The 25,455-nt window shown below is 45.7% G+C and overlaps 1 protein-coding gene across 1 annotated transcript in view; it reads right to left on the reverse strand.

Annotated features, from left to right (window-relative positions):
• Window positions 1–25,455, reverse strand: part of sspo (SCO-spondin) — a 70,549-nt gene that overhangs the window by 24,281 nt on the left and 20,813 nt on the right. The window contains exons 34-92 of the mRNA XM_070853329.1: window positions 25,300–25,397; window positions 24,959–25,190; window positions 24,677–24,829; window positions 23,884–24,021; window positions 23,600–23,782; window positions 23,356–23,506; window positions 22,564–22,723; window positions 22,292–22,346; window positions 21,649–21,735; window positions 21,399–21,526; window positions 20,780–20,900; window positions 20,532–20,659; window positions 20,289–20,430; window positions 20,030–20,200; window positions 19,622–19,802; window positions 19,349–19,427; window positions 18,932–18,953; window positions 18,707–18,827; window positions 18,381–18,594; window positions 18,126–18,267; window positions 17,843–18,019; window positions 17,484–17,672; window positions 17,224–17,298; window positions 16,855–17,010; window positions 16,462–16,620; window positions 16,175–16,339; window positions 15,905–16,096; window positions 15,617–15,739; window positions 14,391–14,520; window positions 14,032–14,157; window positions 13,552–13,643; window positions 12,139–12,321; window positions 11,848–12,018; window positions 11,476–11,731; window positions 11,304–11,350; window positions 10,998–11,168; window positions 10,752–10,886; window positions 10,085–10,221; window positions 9,918–10,012; window positions 9,761–9,810; window positions 9,362–9,532; window positions 8,505–8,675; window positions 8,328–8,407; window positions 8,058–8,227; window positions 7,900–7,946; window positions 7,575–7,775; window positions 7,193–7,363; window positions 6,011–6,211; window positions 5,792–5,903; window positions 5,448–5,668; window positions 5,066–5,218; window positions 4,776–4,942; window positions 4,486–4,631; window positions 4,041–4,261; window positions 3,772–3,807; window positions 3,363–3,527; window positions 1,986–2,192; window positions 1,088–1,255; window positions 741–875 (exon numbers count right to left, since the gene is read on the reverse strand). Coding sequence (XP_070709430.1) covers window positions 741–875; window positions 1,088–1,255; window positions 1,986–2,192; window positions 3,363–3,527; window positions 3,772–3,807; window positions 4,041–4,261; window positions 4,486–4,631; window positions 4,776–4,942; window positions 5,066–5,218; window positions 5,448–5,668; window positions 5,792–5,903; window positions 6,011–6,211; window positions 7,193–7,363; window positions 7,575–7,775; window positions 7,900–7,946; window positions 8,058–8,227; window positions 8,328–8,407; window positions 8,505–8,675; window positions 9,362–9,532; window positions 9,761–9,810; window positions 9,918–10,012; window positions 10,085–10,221; window positions 10,752–10,886; window positions 10,998–11,168; window positions 11,304–11,350; window positions 11,476–11,731; window positions 11,848–12,018; window positions 12,139–12,321; window positions 13,552–13,643; window positions 14,032–14,157; window positions 14,391–14,520; window positions 15,617–15,739; window positions 15,905–16,096; window positions 16,175–16,339; window positions 16,462–16,620; window positions 16,855–17,010; window positions 17,224–17,298; window positions 17,484–17,672; window positions 17,843–18,019; window positions 18,126–18,267; window positions 18,381–18,594; window positions 18,707–18,827; window positions 18,932–18,953; window positions 19,349–19,427; window positions 19,622–19,802; window positions 20,030–20,200; window positions 20,289–20,430; window positions 20,532–20,659; window positions 20,780–20,900; window positions 21,399–21,526; window positions 21,649–21,735; window positions 22,292–22,346; window positions 22,564–22,723; window positions 23,356–23,506; window positions 23,600–23,782; window positions 23,884–24,021; window positions 24,677–24,829; window positions 24,959–25,190; window positions 25,300–25,397 — 8,478 coding nt within the window. The remainder of the gene's footprint in view (window positions 1–740; window positions 876–1,087; window positions 1,256–1,985; window positions 2,193–3,362; window positions 3,528–3,771; window positions 3,808–4,040; window positions 4,262–4,485; window positions 4,632–4,775; window positions 4,943–5,065; window positions 5,219–5,447; window positions 5,669–5,791; window positions 5,904–6,010; window positions 6,212–7,192; window positions 7,364–7,574; window positions 7,776–7,899; window positions 7,947–8,057; window positions 8,228–8,327; window positions 8,408–8,504; window positions 8,676–9,361; window positions 9,533–9,760; window positions 9,811–9,917; window positions 10,013–10,084; window positions 10,222–10,751; window positions 10,887–10,997; window positions 11,169–11,303; window positions 11,351–11,475; window positions 11,732–11,847; window positions 12,019–12,138; window positions 12,322–13,551; window positions 13,644–14,031; window positions 14,158–14,390; window positions 14,521–15,616; window positions 15,740–15,904; window positions 16,097–16,174; window positions 16,340–16,461; window positions 16,621–16,854; window positions 17,011–17,223; window positions 17,299–17,483; window positions 17,673–17,842; window positions 18,020–18,125; window positions 18,268–18,380; window positions 18,595–18,706; window positions 18,828–18,931; window positions 18,954–19,348; window positions 19,428–19,621; window positions 19,803–20,029; window positions 20,201–20,288; window positions 20,431–20,531; window positions 20,660–20,779; window positions 20,901–21,398; window positions 21,527–21,648; window positions 21,736–22,291; window positions 22,347–22,563; window positions 22,724–23,355; window positions 23,507–23,599; window positions 23,783–23,883; window positions 24,022–24,676; window positions 24,830–24,958; window positions 25,191–25,299; window positions 25,398–25,455) is intronic.

Here is a 25,455-nt window from a genome sequence, read left to right on the forward strand (position 1 = left end):
ATAAGTGAATAAAAGTACATTTGTGCTGCTCAGAGATTTAAAACATTTTAACAACAGCTACTATCTATTTCCAAAAAAACAATAAGCCTTTTAGACTTGACACAGTATGAAAAGCACAGGTGTAAATAATCAAATGAATGAGGGCTGGATTCCATTTACCTGCTTTAGTGGATGCTATTTTCTTGTGCAGTAAATATGGAATCCTTTCTTTATTTATTGGTGTCAAAGTTGTGTCAAATACCTGCCATGAGTATATTTTTTATTTAAAATTCTTAAATTATTTTTGGATATAAACTCTCCAGGGTGCTGAAACTATTAACAGTGAGTTCTGTCAATTATTCAGAGTGTTTGGGACATTTTCTGGAATGAGATGTTACTGCTGATTTTTGTTTTCAATGCTGTGATGAGTACAAATGAAGTTAAATTCACCTCCGTTGTACTGGGTTTGAGGGAGAAACCCCAGCGACCAAAGTCCGATCTCAACATATAGAAATGTCTGGAAATACAAGTGTGACTACAGTGCTCATTACTAACTCTGGGTTAACAGCAGCCAGGCTCAGTCAAATGTAGCTTGTGCACACACACACACACACACACACACACACACACTGGTACATGGCGCTTATCTTCTGACAACCAGCAGGCACAGGCCCTTTAGGGAGCAATCACTCTGATATGCACACAAACATTGATACAAACACGCATAAGCTTATCTGTTAATAAAATGATCGTCTCAGTACCTTTAGGGCAGCGGCAGCCGGGCTGGCATTCGCTGTTGCCATGGCACTCTATGCCCTGCTGGAGGTCTGAGCACTGCTGTGGACACTGGTTGGCACATGACACAAACTCCTGGCCTGGCGGGCACCCTTTCTCATCTGACAATACAGAAACAGAAGGTCATGAATTTTCCCATGATGCTGTGGACATTTCCCTTGCACAACAAGCCTCACCGACAACGATCACAGTCGGATCACCAAGAAAAACAAGCCACAAGCTGAATTCATGAGCGTTAATGAACTATCCTCGGGGTCACAGCAATCTAAACTTCACAAGCACGTCGACTTCGACGACGCTTCGAATGTCTCACCGCACAGTTTGGTGTTGCAGGGCTTGACCTGGTTCTTCTCTCCCTCGCACTTCCTCCCACCGTTCTTGGGCGGAGGGCTGGAGCAGGAGCGAGTGCGAATGGATCGCCCTCCGCCACAGCGCTTATCACAGCGGGACCAGGGACTCCAGCGAGACCACCCTCCATCCACTACAGCATCCACACACAAAGCAGACACCAACATATGACACCAGAGCTTCTGCATATTTCATGTTAGACACTATACATCACATATACACCAAAGGAACATGGGGGTTGTGTAAAACTGCAGAAGGACAACATTACTGTACAACAATAATGTAAATCTGATGATGTCATCCACAGCCTCGCCCCTCCATACTTCTCTGACCTCATCCACGTTTCTGCACCTACCCGCACCCTCCCATCCTCTTCCTCTGTCCATCTCTCTGTTCCCTCTGCTCGCCTTGTCACCGTGGGGGGGGCGAGCATTCAGCCGCTCGGCTCCCCAGTTATGGAACTCACTCCCCCCCGACCTCCGTAACACCGACTCCTTACTGCTCTTCAAATCCAGACTCAAAACCCATCTTTTCACACTTTCCTACTCCCTCTGATTCATTTTGCACTGCTACTGTATTTTATTGCTTGTTTTTACACCTGGTTTATCTATTATATTGTATGTTTTATGTGTACTCTGTACGGCGAAAAATAAAATGTACTATTATTATTATTATTATTATCACAGATATGGTGCACTGTAAAAGTTCTGAATCTAAGACTGCTAGATTTTCATACAGTTTTTAAATGAATGGAAATCCATTCATGCCTGGACGGCAGGCTGAAACGCCCCCTGCACTGACAGATTTGAATTTCCTGAAAAGCTCGACCTGAAAACTGCAGACAGACTCTACATGTGGCCGACCTCTGCAGGGCTTGATGTTACAGAAGCGATGCTCCTGGTTTCCTCCCAAGATGTCTTCACACCATGAGCCGTTCGTCCCAGGGCTGAGGAAGGTCCGGATCCTCTGCTGCTGGCCCACTCCACAGGAGCGCGAACACAAGCTCCACTGCCCCCAGTCCGTCCATGAACAGTTCCTCTGTGCACAGTTTGCCCCCGCACATACCTCACCTCCATCTGGGAACAGATCGCAAAACACAGAAGACGGCTTGATATTGTAGTTGAATACTTAAGTAGCTTTGGCTCATTAATTGTAATGCTGTTTATTTGTCCTTACAGTTTACTAGAATCACAATAAAGCATTTTGTGTTGTAATATTTAATTATTTGAGTGAAAACTGTGCACAGAGCTCCTTTCAAACACAGTCACATCAAAGGAGCAGTTTATTAAGCTTCTCTGAGGTCAGAATAATGATATAAAGGCTGTGTGTGCAATATCACGTTCCTTCAGACCAAAACAAATGTACACACCCACCCAGCGGCTCCACGACCGTGTATGTCGGTCGTTCTTCCTGTGTCCTGGTCACAACTGCTGACTGACGACCTGCTTTAACTTTTGTGCTACTGTGTTAGCTTTTCTTTTAATATTTGAATTGATCTAACTTACAAGTAAATCTTCACTAATCATCACAATACAGAGTGCCTGTACTAATGTCTTCTGATGTCTGTTCTGATGTCCACTGCAAATCCGTTCTGTCGTCTCTGAGATAAGCGTGGCGAAACATCACAAACCAAGCCACAGAACAAAGCAGCAGATGTTTTGGAACTCAGTTTGCAAAGATTTTACAGAGGAATGCTGATCTTCACTTACATCAAGTGCTCTTTCACGCATGGGTCCCTAATATCTGGATAATAATCCTCTGTTGTCCGATTAAAAACACTAGAAAGGCAGTTTTCATCTTATCACACATTTTGCAGTCTTTTTTTGTAGAAAAGCAAACACTGCCTTGCATAACAGCCTCACAGCCATCTTGATACACACTACAGTGCTCTGTTAGCTTTCTCAAAGCTCCAAAGTAGTTCTCCCATAAAGAAAGTCCAAGCTGGTCTGGGAATTGGAGCCTGTGTCCTCCTGTTTAATAGTCTGTAACCTCCAGGCTCCCATAGATGCTCATATCATCACTACTGGCTGGCTGCTACTGGTTATATTGTATCAAGACACCAAGGCAGCTTGCCTTTAAGTAAATGCCCTGCTCTTTTGCTTGAAGGTTAAATAATAACAGGCTTACAATCTAAGACAGTGGAAAATTTGTGAAATTCATGTTTAAGTGGTAAAAGGACAGACTCAGTAGCGCTCATAGACTCTGACCGCAGCAAAGAGAGATGATGAAAGTGGTCACACCTGGACACTGGGGCAGGTTACAGGCCTTCTCTTGGTCAGAGCTTCCAGAGCAGGGAGGTTTGATGCACTCTCGGCGACGGGACTTCATGGCCGGACTGAGAGCATCGGTGCAAGTCTTAGTGCATGGACTCCATAACGACCAGGGAGAGAAGCCAGCATCGTCATCTGAAGAAGACGGAGGAGGAAAGAGGAAGTGGTCATTTACATGTGGGAAAAGAGAAAAGATGATGGTAGACGGGGTTTAAAAGAAGTGGAACAAGTCACAAGACCAGGTACTATACAGACAAAGAAAGTGTTGAGACCAGTAGGGCAGAGGGATGAAAAAGAGACGTGGAAGAAAAAAAAGAGAGAGAAGATTACAGGAGAAGATTCTAGCTGGTACTAAACTCTGGCTGAAGGAATCATTTACCTTGTAAAGCTGGTTCTTCTGTAGGCACAACTTCAACTGCCAACAGCAAGCAAAAAAGATCAACATGAGAACAAGCTCCACCATTTAGAACTGTGCATAAACAGACACTTGGAATTACATACAGTCTCTCTGACTATTTATAATGGCTACAAATGAATAATACAGAATGGCCTTTATATACATCCACTCACTCTCACATTACCAAAACATTCCTGCTCACTGCAACTGCTGCTACATACTCTAGCTAAACTAGCCCCCGTCCCCCCCACCTGGGCAGTCAGGGGCCTGGCAGTAGGTGGTTTCCTTGCGTGGCCCCTGGCAGTCTCTCCCTCCATGGGCTGGAGCGGGCTGTGAGCATCCCCTGGAACGGGTCTTCAGTCCCACACCTCCACAGGACAGTGAGCAGGAGCTCCAGGAGCTCCAGGGTGACAGGCCGCCATCGACTGGGCAGTGCTCCAGGGTACAGTTCCACCTGCCGTGTTCACAGCCACTGTACGGAGCAGAGGGGAGGAAGAGTTGGGTGTGCTGCTAGTAGTCTGAGGAGATGATGGAAGCAATAATGATAATGATGGTGGTGATTTCCGCTCCTGAACTCGGATCCTTATTTGATTGATTATTAGACATTGTAGAACCTACACATACCCTCTAATTGTCCAGCAGTAGGAAACAGTGTGTGTAGGAGGCAGTGTGGGACCACAGAGATATTCTGCTCACCAGATGCTGCAGTCATGGACCAGTGTGTCTCCAGATTGAAGTTCTGCTCCCTCAGAGATGTTATAGAGGTGCAGAGATGAGTCCAGTGTGACAGAAACACTCTGCAGAGAGGTCAGAAACTCTTTGTCTACCAGACATGGACACTCCTGCAACACACACATGAATGACAGTTTCAATGAAAACAGCAATGTTTCAGTTCATTTGACATTGTTTAGAAAAGTGTTAACTATACGGTTAACATTATTCAGATGCATGATATCATGATTCTACCAGAATGGCAGTGAACCGACCTGCAGGCAGACACCGTGGTGTTGGTAGGTGTGCAGGGGGCAGTGGCAGCCCTCCTCACAGCCATCGGAGAAGCAGCCCTCCCTGCCGCTGACCTGATCACAGCTGAATGGACAGCTCTCACCTTGTTCACACTCCCTGTATAACCTGCCGGGAGGGCAGCCCACTTCTGCACAACAACATGTCAGCATGGGGACACAGAGTAAAGATTCTCCATACAACCTGCAAATAAGAGCTGTTCTGGAAAGGGGTCTTCAATGATTTACGTATTCTACAAGAAACCAGGACTCACCAAGGCACACCTGCGTGCTGCAGGTCCTGCTCTGGCGGCTGTGGCCGCTGCAGGATGGAGAGCTGCAAAGACGAGAGCGGGACTGCTGTCCTCCACCACAGCTGACCGAACACACCGACCACTGAGACCAGGGGAGCCACGGACCCATGGAGTCTGCCAGCAGAAACACACTGAGATGAAAAAGAGATACAGCTGCATAGTAGGTGAGACTGTTTAAATTACTAAGAAAGATGACAGCATCCTTTTTTGTTTCACAAGGTAACGTAAGGTAACTTTTAGATTTCAATAAAGTAGAGAGAGAGAGACGTTTTTCCCAAGTTGTGTTGGAAAAAAATAAAAAAGTTCTAAGCCTAAATTCTAAGGGTTGGCAAGCTGGCAGTACCTGTGCACAGGTGTGTGTTGCAGTCCTTCTGTTGTTCAGGAGCTCCCAGGCAGCCTCTCCCTCCACTCTGTGGGGACGGGTTATCACATTGGCGTCTCCTGAACTTGGCTCCTCCTCCACAAGGAAGCGAGCACTCAGTCCAGGCCCCCCACTGACTCCAGCCACCATCAACATGGCAACCAGGGAGTGATCGACACCACAGAACCCCAGCCGTGCATGAACTGAAAGCATGACGAAGATGATAAAATAGAAAAATAAAGAAAAACAAAGACATCAAAATTGAATACACGTATACACAAACACACACACGCACACACACACTTATTGAGAATCAAGAGCTATACCAGTTTTTGCAGTCACTGAGGATGCTGTCTCCTGGATTTGCAAACTGCCAGTCAGATTCACCAGGCCATACCCATGATGCATTACTGGAATCTAGTCCGCTGAGTGTCATTACTATATCAGAGACAAAAGTATATGGATTAGACTATCTCTGCTCATTCTGACACAGTTTACACAGACGATGTAACCGATTCCATTAGCAGATTTCACGTGGATCTGACCAGTAGCAGAGCTGTTGTGATATTTGCAGCGACACTCCTCCCTGGCCACGCACACTCCATCCTGCAGAACCATGTCACCTGGACAACCACAGGTCTGTTTGCACCCAGGGGAGTCGAAGCACTCTGTGTCACCATGGAGATCTGAACAGGAGCGAGGACAAGGCTTCCCACAAGGCCATTCTTCCTGGCCTCCATCACAGTCTGCAGATCGCAGGAGGATATAAGAGTGAGAAGAGAATAACAAATGCAGAGGAGTCATGGGGTTTATGGGCTATTATGCATTGACAGAATTTGAGGCAATGTATGTCAGCCTGATGAAATGAGAGCGTAGTGGAAACACGAAACTGTCAAGCTGGAGTGAAAAAACAGAGGCTTCTTGATTGTGGATGACTGATGAAGTGCTTAGTTGAATTCTTCCTAACACGGGCGTTGCTGTGTGTGCAGCCTTGCATAGGCAGCGGATGAGGCTGAAGATGTTTAACCAACTATCAGGCTATTAACAACATTGTGTGCATAGACGCCATTCTATGCACTGACTGTAAACAATAATGAATATGCTTAGTCATATCAGAAAATGGTCTGTCAAAAGTGGCTGTGGTGGGGCCGGAGGTTTGGCACATTTAAGCTTTGGTTAATTTAGCATTGCCTGCTGGCTGACAGAAATTGGCAGGGTGGTGTTCGCCGACCTCGGCTGCCAGAAACAGCCATATATCCCGCTGTGGTCTCACACCTATCTGTGTTCCATCACAGTGGTCTCAGGTGGTCATCTTAAAACGAATGGAGGCTGAATCCAATCCAAGGTTTGGAAAGGTGGAGCTGTTCGCCTCACAGAAAATGCACAGTGTCGCTCTGGTTCTCCATGAGTATCACCACCCATGGCCCAGAGGTATGAGGTGACTCATGTGGTGATATAATATCATATCCATATCTATGTGCACAATAGCCAGCAGTACATTTAGGGAAGACTACATTACCCACCACAGCTACAGCCCTGTTAGTGTATCACAGGACTGTGGGTGCTGGTCACCTTGCTGTTTATCAGTAGTCCCATCATTCTGTGGGAATGGACATGCAGTCTTCATTTCCTCATTTTATCCTAATTTTCCTCCAGTAACCCCTTGAAGTGACACGAGTGCTTTTCAACATAAAACCAATTAATATACAGTCCTTTATCACGCTGACCTGAGCAGATGGTGATGTTGTCATGGCAACCCCGTCTTTGCCTGCTCTCCCCGAGACAGGGCAGGCCACCAAACCGGGCAGGGGGACTGTTACATTCTCTGATGCGAGTGGTCGACCCAGCACACCCATCACACTCGGACCATCCTGACCAGGAACCCCATGACCCATGGACTAGAGGGAAGAACGAGTGCAGGACACAAGAGAGAAATGTAGAGACAGACACAGACAAATTATGTGTGATACAGTCAGTTAATGAGCTGCAAATAAAGGAATGACAGAGGACATCAAAAGACAATAAACACAGACATGTAGATACAAATAATAGAAGCAGGGGAGGATAAACGTAGGACAACAAACAACAACAAAAAACCTTCTGTCTTACCTGGACAGAAGGTGATGATAGGGCAGGGCTGTCTCTGGATTTGAACCCCAACTCCGTTGTGCATTTCCTGTTCTCCAGAGCAGGCCACTCCTCCAGCCCTGGGCTCAGGACAGCCACAGCTCCTGTAACGGGACACTGACTCTCCCCCACAGGTCCTGGAGCATGGAGTCCACTCTGACCACTCACACCAGCCACCTGACACTGGAAACAAACAGAAGGATGCAAAATCTATACTCACGGTCGTGCACGGATGTTCATTTAACCGTGAAATCAGAAATAAAGATTATTGATCATGCATGAGCTAAGATGAGCTGCTCTTACTCACCTGGACAGTGGTGTCTGGAGCAGTTGAGCCTCCCACCCTCACAGGTGCTAAAACAAAGCGGAAACAATGACAGTGACTGTCCTTTTTCTGGATGTTTCTCTGTTAAATATCAATGTGGCATGTGCAGTATGTGCTCCTTGTGAGTGAATTATTCTGACCAGTTGTTACATCCATCAGGGGCCTCAATGATCTCGCCTGGCTGCAGTGTGTGTCCAGTGCTGAGGTCCAGGCAGGGACAGTCTTCTCTCTCTACACACACTGTGCCATTAGCAGACAAGACTTTTCCCTCGGTACAGTAACAACCTGGCTCACATTGCCACTCACAGTGCTGGGGGACAGAAGAAAATCCCATTATCACCATTTTTATTCACAAAGTCAAACTAGCAGTCATGAGAGGAAACAGAAGTCATGTTCGGTGTGATACTCACAGCCAGGTCCTCACAGGAACGAGGACAGGAGGGCCCACAGCTGCTGAACACTGTGCCTGGGACCTGTGAGCACGGGGGAACTGAAAACACAGACACGATCAACTGTCCTGTGAACAAAACTCAATATGCAAATGAAGGCCACGTGCCATCTACCCTCCACACATTCTTTAAGCGTACCTGGACAGTGGTCGGTGTTACAGGCTACGGCCTCAGTTCCCAGTCCCTCACAGTAATTCCCCTCCCCCTCTGGACTAGGACTGTCACATTGTCTTTTCCGGCTTTGAACGCCCCCACCACAGGACTTGGTACACTCCGTCCAGTTACTCCAGTGACCCCAGCCACCATCACCTGGAAAGAGCCCAAAGCATCATGATGCAATAGTAAATACGTAGAACACAATTGGTCAATTGCTGTATCTATTATTTTCAATAGTAGTTGGTACATACATGAATTACCAAGGAGGTGACAACCTTTAAAAACCTGGTACTATCAGCCATCTACAGGGTGTACAGTATATATCCAACAGGAGAAAAAAGTGATCCATCCATCCAAATCACATATTTATTTTTTACTATATGTCAATCTTAATATTTAAAGGAATGTTTTCACGAAAGAACGATGAAAAACTTTACTTCCTTTACTTTGATGGAGGCCAAATCTGAATTCCACATTCAATTTTTTTTTCTTCTTCTCACAAGCGTGTAAAAAATCTCAGTCAGCGCAGGAGTGACTCAACAAATGGGTCCCCTGGTCACTCCAGTAATTAATACTCATCATGTGGCTTACAGGATGCTCAAATGGAATTTTCCAGGTAATCAACTTATACCAGAACAAACTAAGTAAGACAGCAAAAACATTATTGACAGCGCTTCAAAATCTTGTGGTCTGACTGAAGTTCAAATTGGTTTGAATGCAATTCAGTCCAAATATGCATAGCGGCAGCCTAAAGAGAGGAGGTGTGGACAATGTAATGCTCATACATTTTAATACCAACAGGTTGTTAGTGAACACAAACTGCCACAAAAGGAACTCACGGTCACATGGAGCGGTGATGCAGACCTGGTCCTCTCTCTCAGGGCCAAGGCAGGGCAGGCCACTGGAAGAGCGCTGGGCACTGGAACAGAACCGGTACCGAGACTGGAGACCCACTCCGCACGACACCGAGCACTGACCCCAAGGAGTCCATCCCGACCACTGGCCATCAGCTAGACAGGATGTGTGTTTGTGTGTGAGGAGGAACAGAACCAGAGAGATACAGCGTGGAACCATGAGGTAAAAGATGGTAGGAAAAAATGATTCATATTACTTTTTATGTTGTTTTCCATCACTACAGCTTAAACATAAAGGTCCTGAATATGAATAAATTATTACCATTATGAACACAAAGAAAGAAAGCATGAAAAATGTGTCTGTATAATAGATACATTCTTTACCAGTGCAGCTGACTTGAGAGCAGTTTACCAGCCTCCCTGTTTCACATGTACTGAAATATAAACACACACAAGTTAAATCCTAATTCTGTCTGCTCTTTATGTACTGAAGAACAGAGGCACATGTTGGTGGAGTTCAATTAATGGCGGCTTCACTTACCAGTTGTTGCAATCTGTGGGCACAGTCTCTCCTGGCTTGTACCGCTCTCCGTCCACATCACAGCGACAGTCAGACTCCCGCACACACACGCCATCCTGGAAACACGAAGGAGCATTAACACTATGGCAGTGAGTACTGCGTGTGTACGTTCGGCCTCTCCCACCCACCTGTTGGACAGTCCCGGGTGGACACTGGCAGCCTGGTGTGCAGTTCCTACTAAGATCCATGGTGAGGTCTGTACATGACACTGCACCCATCACACACTGCTTCCACTCCTGGCCCGGAGGACACACCCTGCCATCACCTGACACAGCAACAAGAGTCCAAGCACAGATCAGTAAAAGCCATCTCAATGCCATCATCTGTTTGGATCTGATTTTATAGAAAACCTGGTTATCCAATGTTGCCAAGTGACAAAAGCTCTTTAATGCATTAAAATAGCACTTATTTTGACTAGAACATGCTTGAATCAAAATGTGTGCAGTATCATCCGATAATCTCATTAAATCACTCTTTCAATATTGCTGTTGACATTAATTATACGTCAGTGTGTGCCCTGTTTTTTCTTCTATCCTTTTTAAGCATTTCTCACATACTTCCCAGAATAGATTTGACATATTAGAATAAACATTTACATTTTTTTTTTTTTTTAAATCATTGATTTTCTGTAACTCTGTTTGAGCACGTTCAAGATCTTCAATTAAACAATCGGAAGTCTGGCTTCTTATTTTGTTTTTGCGCAAAACATGACTTGCCAGAAGTGCCAGCACGCAGTTACAGTTCTGATGTTAAACATGACAGTGTTGTTAGATGAGAGTGTAGGTCTTGCTCTACCACAGGGCTGCAGGTTACAGGCGCTGAACTGCTGAGCAGTGCCATGGGTCCGGATGGGCCCACGGGTCCGGATCCTGTAACCTCCTCCACACGTCACTGAGCAGTCTGACCACGCACTCCATGGCTCCTTTACACCTTCAGATACGTCACAACTAGATTAGCCCCCTTTATACACACACAGTAAAATAAAAACACTTTCATGGACTCTGCATATTGTAACATTGGCAACAAAGTACGCCTCCTCACCAAAGCATGGTTCAATGCTGCAGGAATCGATCCCAACTCTGTCTCCTTTGCAGGGACGACCCCCGAAAGCCGGAGGAGGATTGGTTCCTGAGCGATACCGCCTTCTCACACCGACATCACATGTTCGGCTGCATGCACTCCACTGGGTCCAGCTGCTCCAGCCACAGTCCACTGGGAAACACACAAGGAGGCAGAAAGACAGAGTGAATGGGAAAGAAATGCAGAGGGAAGAAAGGATTGCAAGAGACAGGCAGGGACACATGTAAATGTACATTCAAAGCTATATTTACAAGTAAAGCCACTCACCAGGGCAGGGAGCTGCTCCACACTCCATTTCTCCATTAGTGCAGGTACTGTTTGACACACACGGTACATTCCAACACCCACAATATGAACTTAAACTTTCAGGCAAAATTTGATCATCCAATTACAGACAGACATGCCATTGTGTCTATTTTAACATAAAGGCCAACAGTACCAGTTATTGCAGATGTCAGCAGGTACAGTGGCGCCAGCTGGGTGCAGTTGCCCCTGGTGGTAACACGGGCATTGTGCCAGGGGCACACAGCTGCCATTGAGTAGGTAGAAGCCCAGGGCACAATAGCAGCCGTCGTAACAGGCGGTGGCGCACTGCACTTCTGTGGCGGTCATGTCCAAACACACCCGCGGACATGCTCCGCCCTGAGCCTCACACTCTGCCGCTGTCATAAACACCATGCCGTCTGGACACACACCTGCGAGTATGGAAGTGAAAAAGATGACACACAGGTACTTATTGAATTTAATGCAATCCCATACAAAAACACCACAAACACTGCAGCTTTAGCAATGAGAAGATACGCAGCAGTACCTGAGCAAGGGTGGGAGTTGCAGTCTCTTGTCTGTATGTGTGGCCCAGGGCAGCTGTTGCCCCCATGCTGTGGTGAAGGTGAACTGCAGAACCGATCTCTGGTTTGGACACCAGAGTCACACTCTGATGAACACTGAGACCATGGTGACCACGCTGACCAGCCACCATTCACTGGAAGTACACAATGAAAATCAGCTTTTCAGTCTTCTTTTAGACCACAACACATCATTTGTGGAGAGTAGAGGGAGCTAAGAAATGATGGATATATTATAGTTTGTATATCTGTATTACCAGGACAGCGCTCAGTGTTACAAGGCTCTTGATCCTCGCTGTCTCCATTACACGCAGAGTCCGAGTGCGTGTGGTTGCAGTTTCGGAATCGTCGTCTCATTCCAACATCATCGACATGGTTGAAACATGTTTTACTGCACTCTGACCAGCTGGTCCATTTACTCCAGACTCCTTCAAGTAGCACTGCACAGGAGGAGGACAAAGTCATCCCATCAACCATAGAGAGTATGCATGGGAGTTACAGGCCTGAGACTCATATTTGAGATGTGCCTGAGATTAGAGGGGCTCCATAGTTCTTCACACTTTTAACTGGCTTTGATATACATACACTACAATATAACATCTTGTATCTAGTACATACTCACAAAAAACAACATTTAGCAGTTTATTTTTATCGATTTACAAAATGCAAAGTGAGCAAACAAAAGGAAAAATCTAACTCAACTCAATATTTGGTGTGACCACCCTTTGTCTTGAAAACAGCATAAATTCTTGTAGGTACACTTCCATAAAGTCAGGGATTTTGTAGGATCATAGTCAGGTGTATGATTAACCAGTTATACCAAACAGGTGCTAATGATCATCAGTTTCATATGTAGGTTGAAACGCAGTCTGCTACCAAGGTGAGGTTGTGGAAGACAGTTTCATGTCACAGGTCATCATGTTCAGACTGAGCACAGCAACAAGACACAAGGTCTCTGCCAGGGAAAGATTTCAGAGCAGACTGGGGATTCAAGATGTGCTATTCAAGAAGAAGCACAAAGAAAAGGGCAACGTTGAGGACTGTAGATGCAGCGGTCAGCCAAGGAAACTTAGTGCAGCAGATGAAAGACACATTAGGTTTACTTCCATTCAAAATCAGAAGATATCCAGCAAGTGCCATCAGCTATGAACCAGCAGAAACCAGTGGGACCCAGATACACCAACTACTGTCTGGAGAAGTCTGGCCAGAAGTGGAATTAGAATTGTGGCCAAAAAGCCAGTCATCTGACGTGGAAACATGGCCAAGCGACTCAACTATGCACGAAAACAGGAACTGGGGTGCAGAGAAATGGCAGCAGCTGCTCTGGACTGATGAGTTAAAATTTGAAATATAAATATTTGGCTGTAGCAGAAGGCAGTTTGTTGGCCGAAGGGCTGGAGAGCAGGTGTGAGTGTCTGCAGGCAACAGTGAAGCATGATGGAGGTTCCTTGCAAGTTCGGGGCTGTATTTCTGCAAATGGAGTTTGGGATTTGGTCAGAGTTAATGGTGTCCACAGAAGATCTTCAAGATGTTTGGAACAACCTAGTTCCTTCAAAAACTGTGTGCAGGTGTACCTAGAAGAATTGATGCTGTTTTGGTTAAATGATAACCATACAGAGTGTGACAGCAGTAGTGTCACTGTTGTGTGCCTGGAGTGTGAACTGGTGTACCAGGGGTGCAGGGGCTGGAGCAGTGGCGGGCCTCTGATGACTCTCCCGAACAGGGCTGGATTCTGACTGCTCCAGCTGGGTTCACTGGTGACCTACAGAGACAGGTCAAGGCATTAAGACTCCTCATCCAAACTGAATAGGCGGTGTGTGAGCAAAAAAAAAAAATTTGGTCCATTACAAGGACTGTTAAAACTGTGAAAGAACTTACAGTAACACTTCCTGTAAGGAAACAATCCAGAAATGAAAAAATAGGAATTATACAAAATAAAATAGGAATTATGTATAAAAACCACGAATTTGAAAAATGTAGGCAGAAGATATAACATAAGAAAGTATTTTAGAGTGTTCAAAAGACAGTAAACAGATGATATACAGGAGAATAAGTAAAGAATTATTGATATAATTCCCCCTTCTGTTGTGGAAAGTGAAATGAGGCTGAGAAAAGGCCTCTAATAGCTCTACTGAATTAATCAGGTTGACCTGTAGCGTTGCTGGAGCCCCAGACCGCAGGTTACATCACAAGGTGACCATGATGACCAGGCTGACCAGCGGCACGTCTCAACACAACTGGAGGTGTCGCAGGTTACTTGTCCGTCTCTGCACACGCTGGCAGGGCAAAAATGTGCATTTCTGTTAGCTGTTTTTTTACATCGAGATTTGCTACACAATAAGACAGCAGCCCCAGCAGGCTTTGCTGGTGAGAAGTTTAGCATCACTGAAGCTTTGAGCGATGCATTTAGAAAGTAACTTTAGTTAGCAAGCGTTTTAGAAAGTTATTTATAAAAACCAGTGTTGCTGTCAAAGTAGACCATAAAGGATAAATGCGGCGTGTCGGTCACCATGTGGTACACTGGTCCCTGCGGACCGTCTGTCCTGGCTGCAAAGTTTGACCATCCCAGAGACAAACACACTCGCTGGCGTTCACACATCGCCCACCCTGAAGATACAGACCATCAGGACAGCGACACCCTGGAGAGGACAGAGGCATTTCAGCAGCGACCAGTGAAGGATCCTTGGGGAACTTCTATTGTTCCAGAATACATATCATGAGCTTTGCTTCAGTAGAGTTTAAAAGTGATCACTTTACTTTATATATACACTACTCACTAAAAGTTAGGGATATTTGGCTTTCAGGTGAAATTTCAGGATGAACCTAAAATGCATTCTAACCTTTCCAGGTGAACTTAATGTGACCTTCTCTAAACCTTTGAATGCACATGTCCAACTGTTCAGTGTCTCAGTACTTTCTGCACCAGCTGCTGTTCTCTAACAAGAAGCTTAACAGCAACATTCACAACAGGTTTGATCCCTGAATCCACCAATACATTTCCTGCTTCAGTTAGAATTGGTATTTAAACAGTCCTCCTCATCCTGCTGTTCACATTCTGACATCATGAGACCAAGACGACACCTAACAGTTGATCAGCAGCACCTCAACACTGGAGGCTTCAAACAGGAAGTCCTCAGACGGAGGTGTTCACTGAGCTTAGAGGGTCACAGAGTGTCATCAGGAGGTTGGAACAGTGATACAGAGACTGGAAGAGTCACAGAAAGGAGAGGAGTGGACGTCCTTTGGCCACATCCCAATTTATTGAGACACTGAAAATGTTTTGTTGTGGTATACCCACCACTGTTGTTAGATTTTCTTTCAATAAATTGTTTAAGATGAATAAAATTACCATTGCATGCTTCTACTTAAATGCCCTACTTTCATGATATAATATCACTGTAGCATTCACTTTTTACATTTTCCATATATTTCACCTGAAAGTCTAAGTCCCTAACTTTTTGTGAGTAGTGTAATTTAATAGTGTATGAAAGTACCTACTGACGATAAGTAAGGAATCAGTTAACACACAATAGACCGTATGCTATCTCTGTGAGTACTGTTGGAAGTTAATTATTTATTTATAATGTAAGTGAATGGCAAGAGACCTATTCATCTTCTATTCCTCATCTATTTATCTCACTTTTTCATACCTACATGAAATTATGAAGTAAACAATGACGTCACTCTACAACCTTCAGTCCTATATGACAGCCTATCAGATCCTGCGTGTCATACCCAGTATGCATGCTGCTGTGCAGTTGCTGGACGAGCTGAGATGTGAGCAGGTAGGAGGACAGGGCTCTACCCTCCCAGCACGGCAGTCAGCCTCACTCACCAGCACCATGCTGCCCACACAGCCTGAACAACCAGTCGGGGAACAGACATAATTCAGTTTGCCAACTTTATGTAATAACCAGTGTAATGATCAAGTGGTATTGGAGTACCATCATCTGGCTAGAGGGAAATGAATGACTGATTTAAACAGTGACAACAGAAGTGAGTGTGTAACAGAGTACAGGTCACCTGACTGCGTGCCAATGTCTGTGGTGCAGGGCTGGCTGTTGCAGCCCTGGCTCTGCAGGGTAATGCCCTCACAGTCCCGTCCACCATTCTTGGGAGGAGGAGCAGAACAGGTTCTGTTCCGGTGCCTCGCACCACCTCCACACTGAGCGTCACACTCTGACCACTCTGTCCACTCTGACCAGTGACCATCAGCTACAAGAGGAGATAATCTTTAAATAAGATAACAGGTGATAGATGCATCCTATTAGACGTTAGGTTCAGAAAACAGACCTGGACATGCTTGTTGGAAACAGGTCCGGCTGTCGAACTGAGCTCCACCACAGGCTCCTCCTGGCAGGGCTTCCCTCAGTATGTCCCTCTGCCGGAATAAGGAGCCCAGACCACAGGATACACTGCACGCACTCCATGCTGTCCACTGGGACATGATGCAGTCCACTGGGGGGGGGGGGGGGGGGGGGGGGGGGGGGGGACAGAGAGGGAAGGCAAACGGGTGTAGCAAAAATATCTGCAAGTTCTGTTCTGCTTATTTTCACTTTTGAGGTGAGCAGACATCTTACCGCAGTCTTTCTCATCCGATCCATCCTTACAGTCCTTCTGCAGGTTACATCTGCGGTCCAGGTGAATGCACTCCCCACTCAGACAGGAGAATTGCTTGGGAGAACAGGGGCTGGGCAGCGGGGGGGCCGGTGGAGTCACTGCTGGTCTGGCTGTGGTGCCTGATGGGAACACAATAACAGAACAGCTTATCTATGAGTTTTTCCAGGAATAACACATCAATTTTTAATCGAAGGATCATTTCACATCGTGTGTGTGTGTGTGTGTGTGTGTGTGTGTGCGTGTGTGAGGTCCATCATGAAACTACACATCTTCAGTATGCTACCAATGTAAAATGAAGCCATTCGGGTTCATTCTTCCGTACTTCCACTAGCAGACAGCTTGTTGATGCATACCACAGCGTTCTTCGTCTGACCCATCCAAACAGTCGTGTCTGCCGTCACACACCCGCGCTGAATTGACACAGCCAAATGACCGGCACGCAAACTGGCCCTCCACGCAAAGCACTCTAGGTAGGCCACCATCATGGGGGGTTGTAGCAATCCATGGGGCTGTAAATAAAATGAAATACAGTTTATGTTGAAAAAAGGGAATATTCTCATACTTCTAGAAGCATTTGCATATTTTATACTTTGTATGTCTCCAATAAATAGATCTACACAAAAACAAAATAAAAGGTTACAATATATGTGATCTGTATAAAGTGCTAATCCATGGGTCCTGTCTAGTTGTAGGATAACTCGTAAGGATGATGTGTGTTTTACTTCTTGTGGTTTGCAAACCAGGCTTTCCAGAATAGAGGCTTGTGGTGTGATGCAGTCCAGGTTGACCTGTGGTGACTCCGCGGTAGATGGATGGTCTGGTGGTCCAGTGGCCTGTTGTTATTGTTGAACACATTGATCAGAAGTATATTGCAAACAGACACACCCACAAATAGACAGTTGGATCAAGTTTAACTTCCTGGTAAAAATCCAACAGCGAAGAGTGAAAAGTAGATTACACCAACAGCAGATTCTACCTGCACTTGAAGTTGTAGTCCTCTGAAGTCCAGGTTGACCTGTGGTCCCCGGGCTAGCCATCCCAGGAAAACCACCTTGGGACCTGGTATTATGGATGCCTGGGGCACCTGTTGTACTGTCACCATGGAAACCTGGTCTCCCTGTGGAGCTAGTCTGGTTCTGCAGCCCTGGAGAGCCTCTAGTTGGAGCCATACCTGAGGAAAAGGATGAGGAGAAAGAGACAAAGACGGACACAAAGGAGTCAGGAAGGTGCTGAATTGCCATAAATGTAAATTGTTTTCAATCATACTTAAGGAGACTAAAAACTGGGGTGACTTAGAGGAGGATGAAGAATATATGTAAGCAGTTATTGCTCAGCTCTCACCACAGTTGACCTCGTCAGAGTGGTCTTTGCAGTCTGGTTGGCCATCGCAGAGCACAGAGACAGAGACGCACTCTTTACTGTACTGGCATGCATACTGGCCTGGCTTACAGCTCTGCACTGTCACTTTGCCACCAGCAGAGGGGGACATGGTGACACTGCTGGGGGTCACCAGTTCATCTACAAGAGCAAGAGGGGGGGGGGAGGTGTTTCATATTAACACTGGTATGAAGTAGGAGAGTTTTGATTGGTATCAATTTATTGTACTTTCAGTTCAGTTCTTCACCTCCTCTGCAGCCAAGGATCTCCACACGCAGGTAGAAGGTGTGTCTGAACTCCACGGGGATGATGCGCAGGTAGCGAGCTCTGATCAGCCGACCGAGCCAGCGGGTCACAGGGGTCCTGCCCACCATCCGGACTTCAAACACCTACACCACAATCGAGAGTGACAAGATTTATGTAATTGGTTTTTCTTTTCTTCTGCCTTGAATGAACACATTCAAAAAGCATTTCATGTCAATGTCCAAATAACTGCAAATACCTTAGCAAGGCCAGCGGGCTTGCCATTCTCAGTATAGTCCGTGAAGAGGCTGCTTTGGAGGGCAAAGGCCAAGCGGTATTTAGTGAGGTAACCCCACATGCGTTCACTGCCCTGAGTCACCACCCCAGATACCCATGTAGGCTCTAGGAAGTCCACCTGAAAATATGGCTGGGGATCTGTAGGCAAGGGGCTCCATCCAGGCTCCATAACCTGACTACACAGAGGATGAGATGGCTTGTTATTTTTCTGCAATGCTCTATATCCCCCTTTTAGGTTGGATGCAGAAAACCACATCAAATGTTGACGAAGCGATATGCTTTACTCACACATTAGGAACAATGTTCAGTCGTCCGGCATCGGCAGGGTTGTTCTCACGATATGAGGATGAGGTCATCTGACCATATCGAATTCTCCCATCCTCCAGCCCAAGGGGAGAGGAGCAGATGCCTGCAGAATACGATGACTTTTTACACCATCCAACAGAGCCGGTTTGGCAAACTGAACACAAAGCATTTAGCTTTAGTCCATAAAAAAATGAACCCAACACTCACCACGGTGTCCTGGGCCACCATCCTGTGAATACATTTCAAAATAAATTTAGTGTACATTGATATGTACTTATATTAACACTTGATTTTGTCTGTAACCCTTACTAGTGTAAAGAAGAGTGGGGAAAAGGGCAGCCCTGTCATGTCTGTCAATAAATGATTTAAAGGTTATTCATGTCATAAGTTTATAAAATGTATAATGCCTGAAAAATGCTTATTATAAACAAATATCCAATTTAAGATGATCACGTGCTTTTTAAACTTAGATTATCAACGATAAATCTTCTCTGAAACTAAACTAATCCATTACCCTTAAATTCAGAGTACAAAGAAAATATGGGACACATTGAAGCATAAACACCGATGAACCAGAAATGCAGAATTCAGAGACAGTGATGATTGATTGAGGTGTTTTCTTACGGTTGGTGTTACTGCAGGATGAGTGACAGCAGCCATGGACGGAGTCCTGAGAGGAGCAGGCGTGGGGGGTGTGTACGGTCTGTAAATTAGCACACGACAATGACGAGGAGAAAACACCCGAAACACCAGGAAACACCAGGACTAAGACAGAATAAAAGAAGAGCTGGATAAACAGAGACAATACAAACAGATAGAAGCAAAATTTTGAAGTAGATTAACAACAACGTGATTTACGAAATTACCACTGCTACATATAATGATAGTTCCCTCCACCTGTCTGACTGTGTAGTGATGCTGGCGTGTGGATAGCAGCCTGTCTCATCCTCTCCATTGGGGCAGTGAGGGGTCCCGTCGCAGCGCTGCCCTGCCTCGATGCAGCCACCTGGTGAGGGGCAGGAGAACTGACCAGCAGGGCAGCTGCGTGGGCTAGAGGTTGTAGGAGATGGCTGTGCACCTGTATTTGGAGAACGGTCAGTAAGTATGAATGATTTAAATTTTCAGTTTTTGTATGTATGACGTATAAAATCCATGAACGGACCCGGATCAAATCCTAACCAAATGATGGTTAATAACCTGTGTAAGCGAGCCTCCTTTCCACCACATTTCAGACAAAAATGTGTTGAAACTGCATGGTTTTGATAAAATAAATGGAACTACGGTGTGTTCGGTTGGAAAGCTCACCACAGAGCATCTCATCTGATCCATCTCCACAGTCATTGACTCCATCACAGACAACCCCCAGTGGACCTGCTGGCACACAGCGACCATTTCCACACTGGAACTCCTTCTCTCTGCAGCCACCTTCTGGAGAGACTGGGGAGGGAGGAGTGGGGGTAGTCAACCAGTGGTAACCTGCAGGAGGAGGGGGGGGGCATTTTAGAGTCACGTTAGTTTGTTAAACACCAGCAAGGTGAGATTATTAACCATCTACTGCACTAACCGTCTCCACAGCCCATGATCTCTAGTCGCAGGTAGATGCCATTCTGGAAGTCGTGTGGCAGCAGGCGGACAAACTGAGCTGACACCATCCTGTCCAGTCGGACCTCTGCCACACCGCGATCGTCACGGTTACCATGAAAAACCTGGAGGGAGAATGGTAATAGATCAATTTCAGCATATGCAGAGACAAGTGGGCTTCAGTAGATACGCTGAAAAGGTGCATGGACTTGGTCTGACATCCAACCTTAGCTCTGAGCCGGGCATCGGTGACAAGCTCTTTGTACGTGTGCCACTGTCTGCCATCCTGGCTGAACTGGAGGTAGAAGCTGGACACGAATGTGCCAAACACACCCCCACCCTGGGTTAGCACACCTACGGAAGGCAAGAAAGACGGAATTTTTTTACTCACATAGGAATCCAAATTGAACACACAGTATATCAAACCAGCATTTCCCTCTATACTGGCTGCGAGGTGCTTGTACGAGTGTTTACCAGTGATGTTGTATGGTTTCAGCAGGTCTATCTGTAGATAGGGGCTTTGTGTGTTTCCGGTGTGTCCCTCAGGGCTCCGCTGTGGTAGGTCCTTATATTGCTCAGGCTCTGGACTCCAGCCCTGCAGATAGAAGGTTTGCAGATTGCACCACCTGTTTATCTTGCAACATCAATGCTTTTGAATGACCGATTTTCAGTGTGCTAACACGCTCACAATAACAATGTTAACGTACAGACACAACCATGCACCACCTTTGTTAGTTAAGCATGATAAGATACTTCAGGGGTTTCTGACAAATCTGACTTTCTCGGTTGGAATTAGGAGTTGGACTCACAGTAGCTCGAATATTAGCATTCATTTTGCAGGTATTTGGTCAAAAACCACAGCAATGGTTGAAGTAAAATTTTAACCTGATGATGCAGCTAGAGGAAAAGAGACTACAATTCATCTTGAGGGGGACGGGAATGTCTGTACCCAAATGTATGCCAATCTGTCTGGCACATGTCCAGACATTCCACACAGAAATAAAAGTGTAATGCTGCTGGCGACATTAGAAGTAGGGTCAGAGGATCACTGAAAACATTCACATCCATTCCTAGGAGACCTTGAATGTTGTACCTGGAGGTCACGATGGGGGTCCCACCCATGGAGGCGACTTGCCTCAGGGGGATGACCAGTCTGCTGTGACGAAGCACTGAAACTGGAGGCCGGGAGAGATTGAACGCCCAGAGGTGACCAACACTCATCTGAACAGAAGAGAAGGTCAGTTCACTAAAACCTAATAATCACGGATGCTAAAAAAGCTAAAACGCTCCACCTGTACATGTAGACCTGCATGATTAACTGGTGATGTGAAAAAGACACTGACCTCCAGGAGGCAGTGGATATGTTGGAACCAGAGGTGATGGCTTGGAGGTCACAGTGACAGGCCCAACTGTCACAACAATGGTCTCATCTCCTCCTGCAGAAATGTTGTAGAACACAAAGACTAATGTTTGAGAACGCACACTTCATAACGGCAATGTTTACAATAATGAACTGCACCTTATAACTGAAGCACTGAGGGACCAAATGATCTTTATATAGCTTTTATTTGGCTTTTTCTTTGCTCTTCCCATTTTCTTAAAACACATTTCTGACTCCTAAGGCAGTGTTTCATAAACTGTCGCGTCTCTTGATGAATACTGTTCTTTTTATATAACAGTTAAAGTAAATGGTCTTTTGAACATGTGCGATGTATCTGTGGTCAGGAGAAAAGGGAGCATGGGTTCTCTGCTCTGAATACGGACAATTTGTAAGCTTTTCTCAACCCAAGCAATCCTGGAAAACAAAGAACATATAACACCGCCTGCTTCATAATCCTCATTTCTCTGTCACTGAGTGAATTAGTGATCACTCAGTGCCAACATTAGGAACCATCGGCTGCGGTTAGTTGTGTATACTGAAAATAATCTGATTCACCGTTAAACAGGAGGGCATCCAATCAGTACACAGGAGAAGAACAGTTGTGCTTTTACCTTGGCAGTAACAACACTTGTCTCCCTCTCCAGGCACCAGACTTTGGCCCTGCACAAGCAAAACAACACTCAACACCATAGTCAGTCACACATGTGGCCTGTGAGTTGTTATGGGCCAAAACTATGTTGGGCAAAAGGTTGCAGAGGACGCAGAGCTGTGGATTATGACAGGGAGAGTGTGAATTGGACTGTTGACATGAAATAAGATTGAAACACAGATGCCATTTAAGCACACATATCTACTCTAATCTATTCTCTGTTCTAACCTGTGGGCATCCGCTGGCAGCGTATGGACAAAAAGGGGAACACTGCACTGACAGGTTGGGCAGACAGTGACATAACTGGCAGTGGTCTGACCTCCATCTGTCTCCCACAGCATGGGACTGACCCTGGTATTCACACTCGTCACAGGGGTCTGTCTGGCACCTAAGCACATACAGACACACACAAAAAAACATGCACGCAGAAGTCATGGAATACTCATTACACGACAACTAACTGTCTAACACGTGTGTGAACACGCAGCCTTTCATGGATAAGTGGTTACAATAGATAGATGGATCAATCATGAAAACGCACAGCAAACGTGGCTCGTTGCTCAGTAATTATGATCATGTTATACAAATGTGCACAAAATTGATAGGCTGTTAGGTGCAGAAAATGACTGGTGTGTGGGAAGTTAACTGCTCATTTGATTTTCAGATGTTATGTACATGAGAACAATTTTACCTTAAGCTGTAATAGACAAAAGATCAACACAACGTGAAGACAACAAAACATCTATATTTATATATTTTTTTATTCCAATCAAAAATGTGGCACTAACAGAGAGGTTGGCTGTGTCCCCAACAACCTCAGCATTTCATCCTCTTGGGACCATAAATATCCACAGCAGATTAGAAATATGGCCATTTCCTTTCAGTGCTAGAGAAGAGTATGTTTTGGAAATGATCCTATAAGGACCATGAATATCCATGAACTGACGTGTAGTTGTATAGCAGTAGAGTAATGAGAACAGTGAATGTAGTTAACAGTCCCATAAGGGCTGGGCTACGTACCGGCGGGCTTTCCTGTAAATCCCTCTACATGTTGTCCCATCTCCGTGCACGGTGGGGTTGTTTGGGCTGCGGAACGACCACTGGACACTCTGAACCCCACAGGGCCCCAAACACTCTCCCCACTCGGACCATGATGACCAGCCACAGTGCACTGCAAGTGTGACAAAGCTGACTGTTTATGACCACTCAGATGAAGAACGATAGAGACCCAGCGCACGGGTAGAAATGTGTGTATTAAAGTCACCTGAACAGTCTGGGTTGGGCTGACATCTCTGAGGCCTTCCTCTCTCACAAACACAAATCTCACAGTCCACCTTCATCTGCTGGCCTGGCCAGTACCGCACGCCTTCAAGCTCACACACACACTCCTCTGGTAACACACACTGCTGCTCATGGCTCATCACCTGGCCCTCTGGACACCAGCAACCTGAAGCAAGAGACGGTGAGGAAACAAATGTAAAAGTTAACTTGGTCTTTTCAAAATGGCAAGAAGCAACCATTCAATATTCCAGATTGGTCCTGACTGACCAGGGGAGCAGGGGACTGTTGGATCACAGGTCGCCCCACTGCTGATGTGGGCACAGGATAATGGGCAGGGAGCACAGCTGAGTCTCACCCGCCCAGTGGGACAGCTGGTGTTGACACATCCATGGTCAGGGCAAGGCTCTATGGAGGAACAGGGAAGGGAAGAGGGGAAGGTGTTTGTTTTTAATCTTTTAATCCTTCTAATGATCAGACTTTTTTATCTTGATGAGCCTGTTCCTTTTTTTTTTTTGTAATTTTTGTACTTCATATACCACCACCATCAAGTTCTGAATACACAAGCAACACTTTAAGATTACAGTGATTTCCATTAAGAGTTATACCATATATCATAAAGTTATTGAGGCAGATTGATTTGGTCTAAAAACATCTGTTGTTAATAAGCTAATACACTGGTGGTATTAATTAATGCAGATAGTTATGGTTTCACTGCACTGGGTTTCTGCTTCCATTCCATTTCAATGTAGCTGAATGAAACTTTGTTTATGGTGCTCACAGCAATGACAAATCACAATTTCAAAAAAATCAAAAGCAACTGATCTTTCCTGAAGAAGAGTCCCAGTTACTTATACTTACTTATAACAGAAGTTGTTAGTCCTGGTGAAAACTATTGACAGCGTATTTTCTTTTCTGGAATTTTAGGTGAACCAATCGTTTACAGCGAACACTTCAATAATTGTACAAGATTAAGGGATTTCTTTCCATATTTCCATCCAGTGATTTTTACCAATAGGTATTGTTTATTTCAGTTCAACCTTAGTTTACAGACAGCTCTTACTGATCTCCACTGCAAGGTTGGATGGTCCAGGGAGCTGGGAACAGTCTTGGCCTCCGTAGCGAGGAGGGATGCAGCCACGTCGTCTGACCTGAATTCCACCACAATCGCTAGAGCAGTTTGACCAGCTCGCCCACGGCAACCACTGACCATCGACTGTAAGGGGGAAGAGAGAGCATCGCCTTTTATTAACACATACATATTTGATTTTAAACTATGCACCGTGACCCTGACGCTGTTTATTCTGAGACGTGTTTATTTTTTGGCTCCTGTCCACTTCCTTACCGGGACAGGTGGTGTTGAAGCATTGCTGCCTCTGGATGTCCTGTCCCCTACAATGGCGCAGCGGGTCCCCTGGAGGGCAGGTTCTCTGCCGGCTCATGGAGCCTGTACCACAGGAGGTGCTGCAGGGGCCCCACGGACCCCAGGTGCTCCAGATCCTACAGCCCTGCTCATCAGAGGGGCCTCCAAGGGGTGTTAATGAAGAGTCTGGACAGTCTGCCACTCCATTACACACCTAAGTAATAGGGAAGGATTAGTAAACAGGACTGCACCCCTTCAATCACCACTTCCTTCTAAATACCTAAAGTATGTCTGGCTGCATGTCCTGCAGGTATTAGACTTACCATGTTGAAGAGGACACAGGATCCATCCATACAGGTGAATTCAGGGCAAATAACAGTGGTGTTCCTCCTGCCAGGGGGGGCTGGTGAGACACTTTTATCTGGATAGAGCAACATTTCAAAGATAGTAATAGCATACACAGCAGCAGCATACAACAT

Source organism: Pempheris klunzingeri, chromosome 21 (assembly GCF_042242105.1).
Source record: "Pempheris klunzingeri isolate RE-2024b chromosome 21, fPemKlu1.hap1, whole genome shotgun sequence".
NCBI lineage: Eukaryota > Metazoa > Chordata > Actinopteri > Acropomatiformes > Pempheridae > Pempheris > Pempheris klunzingeri.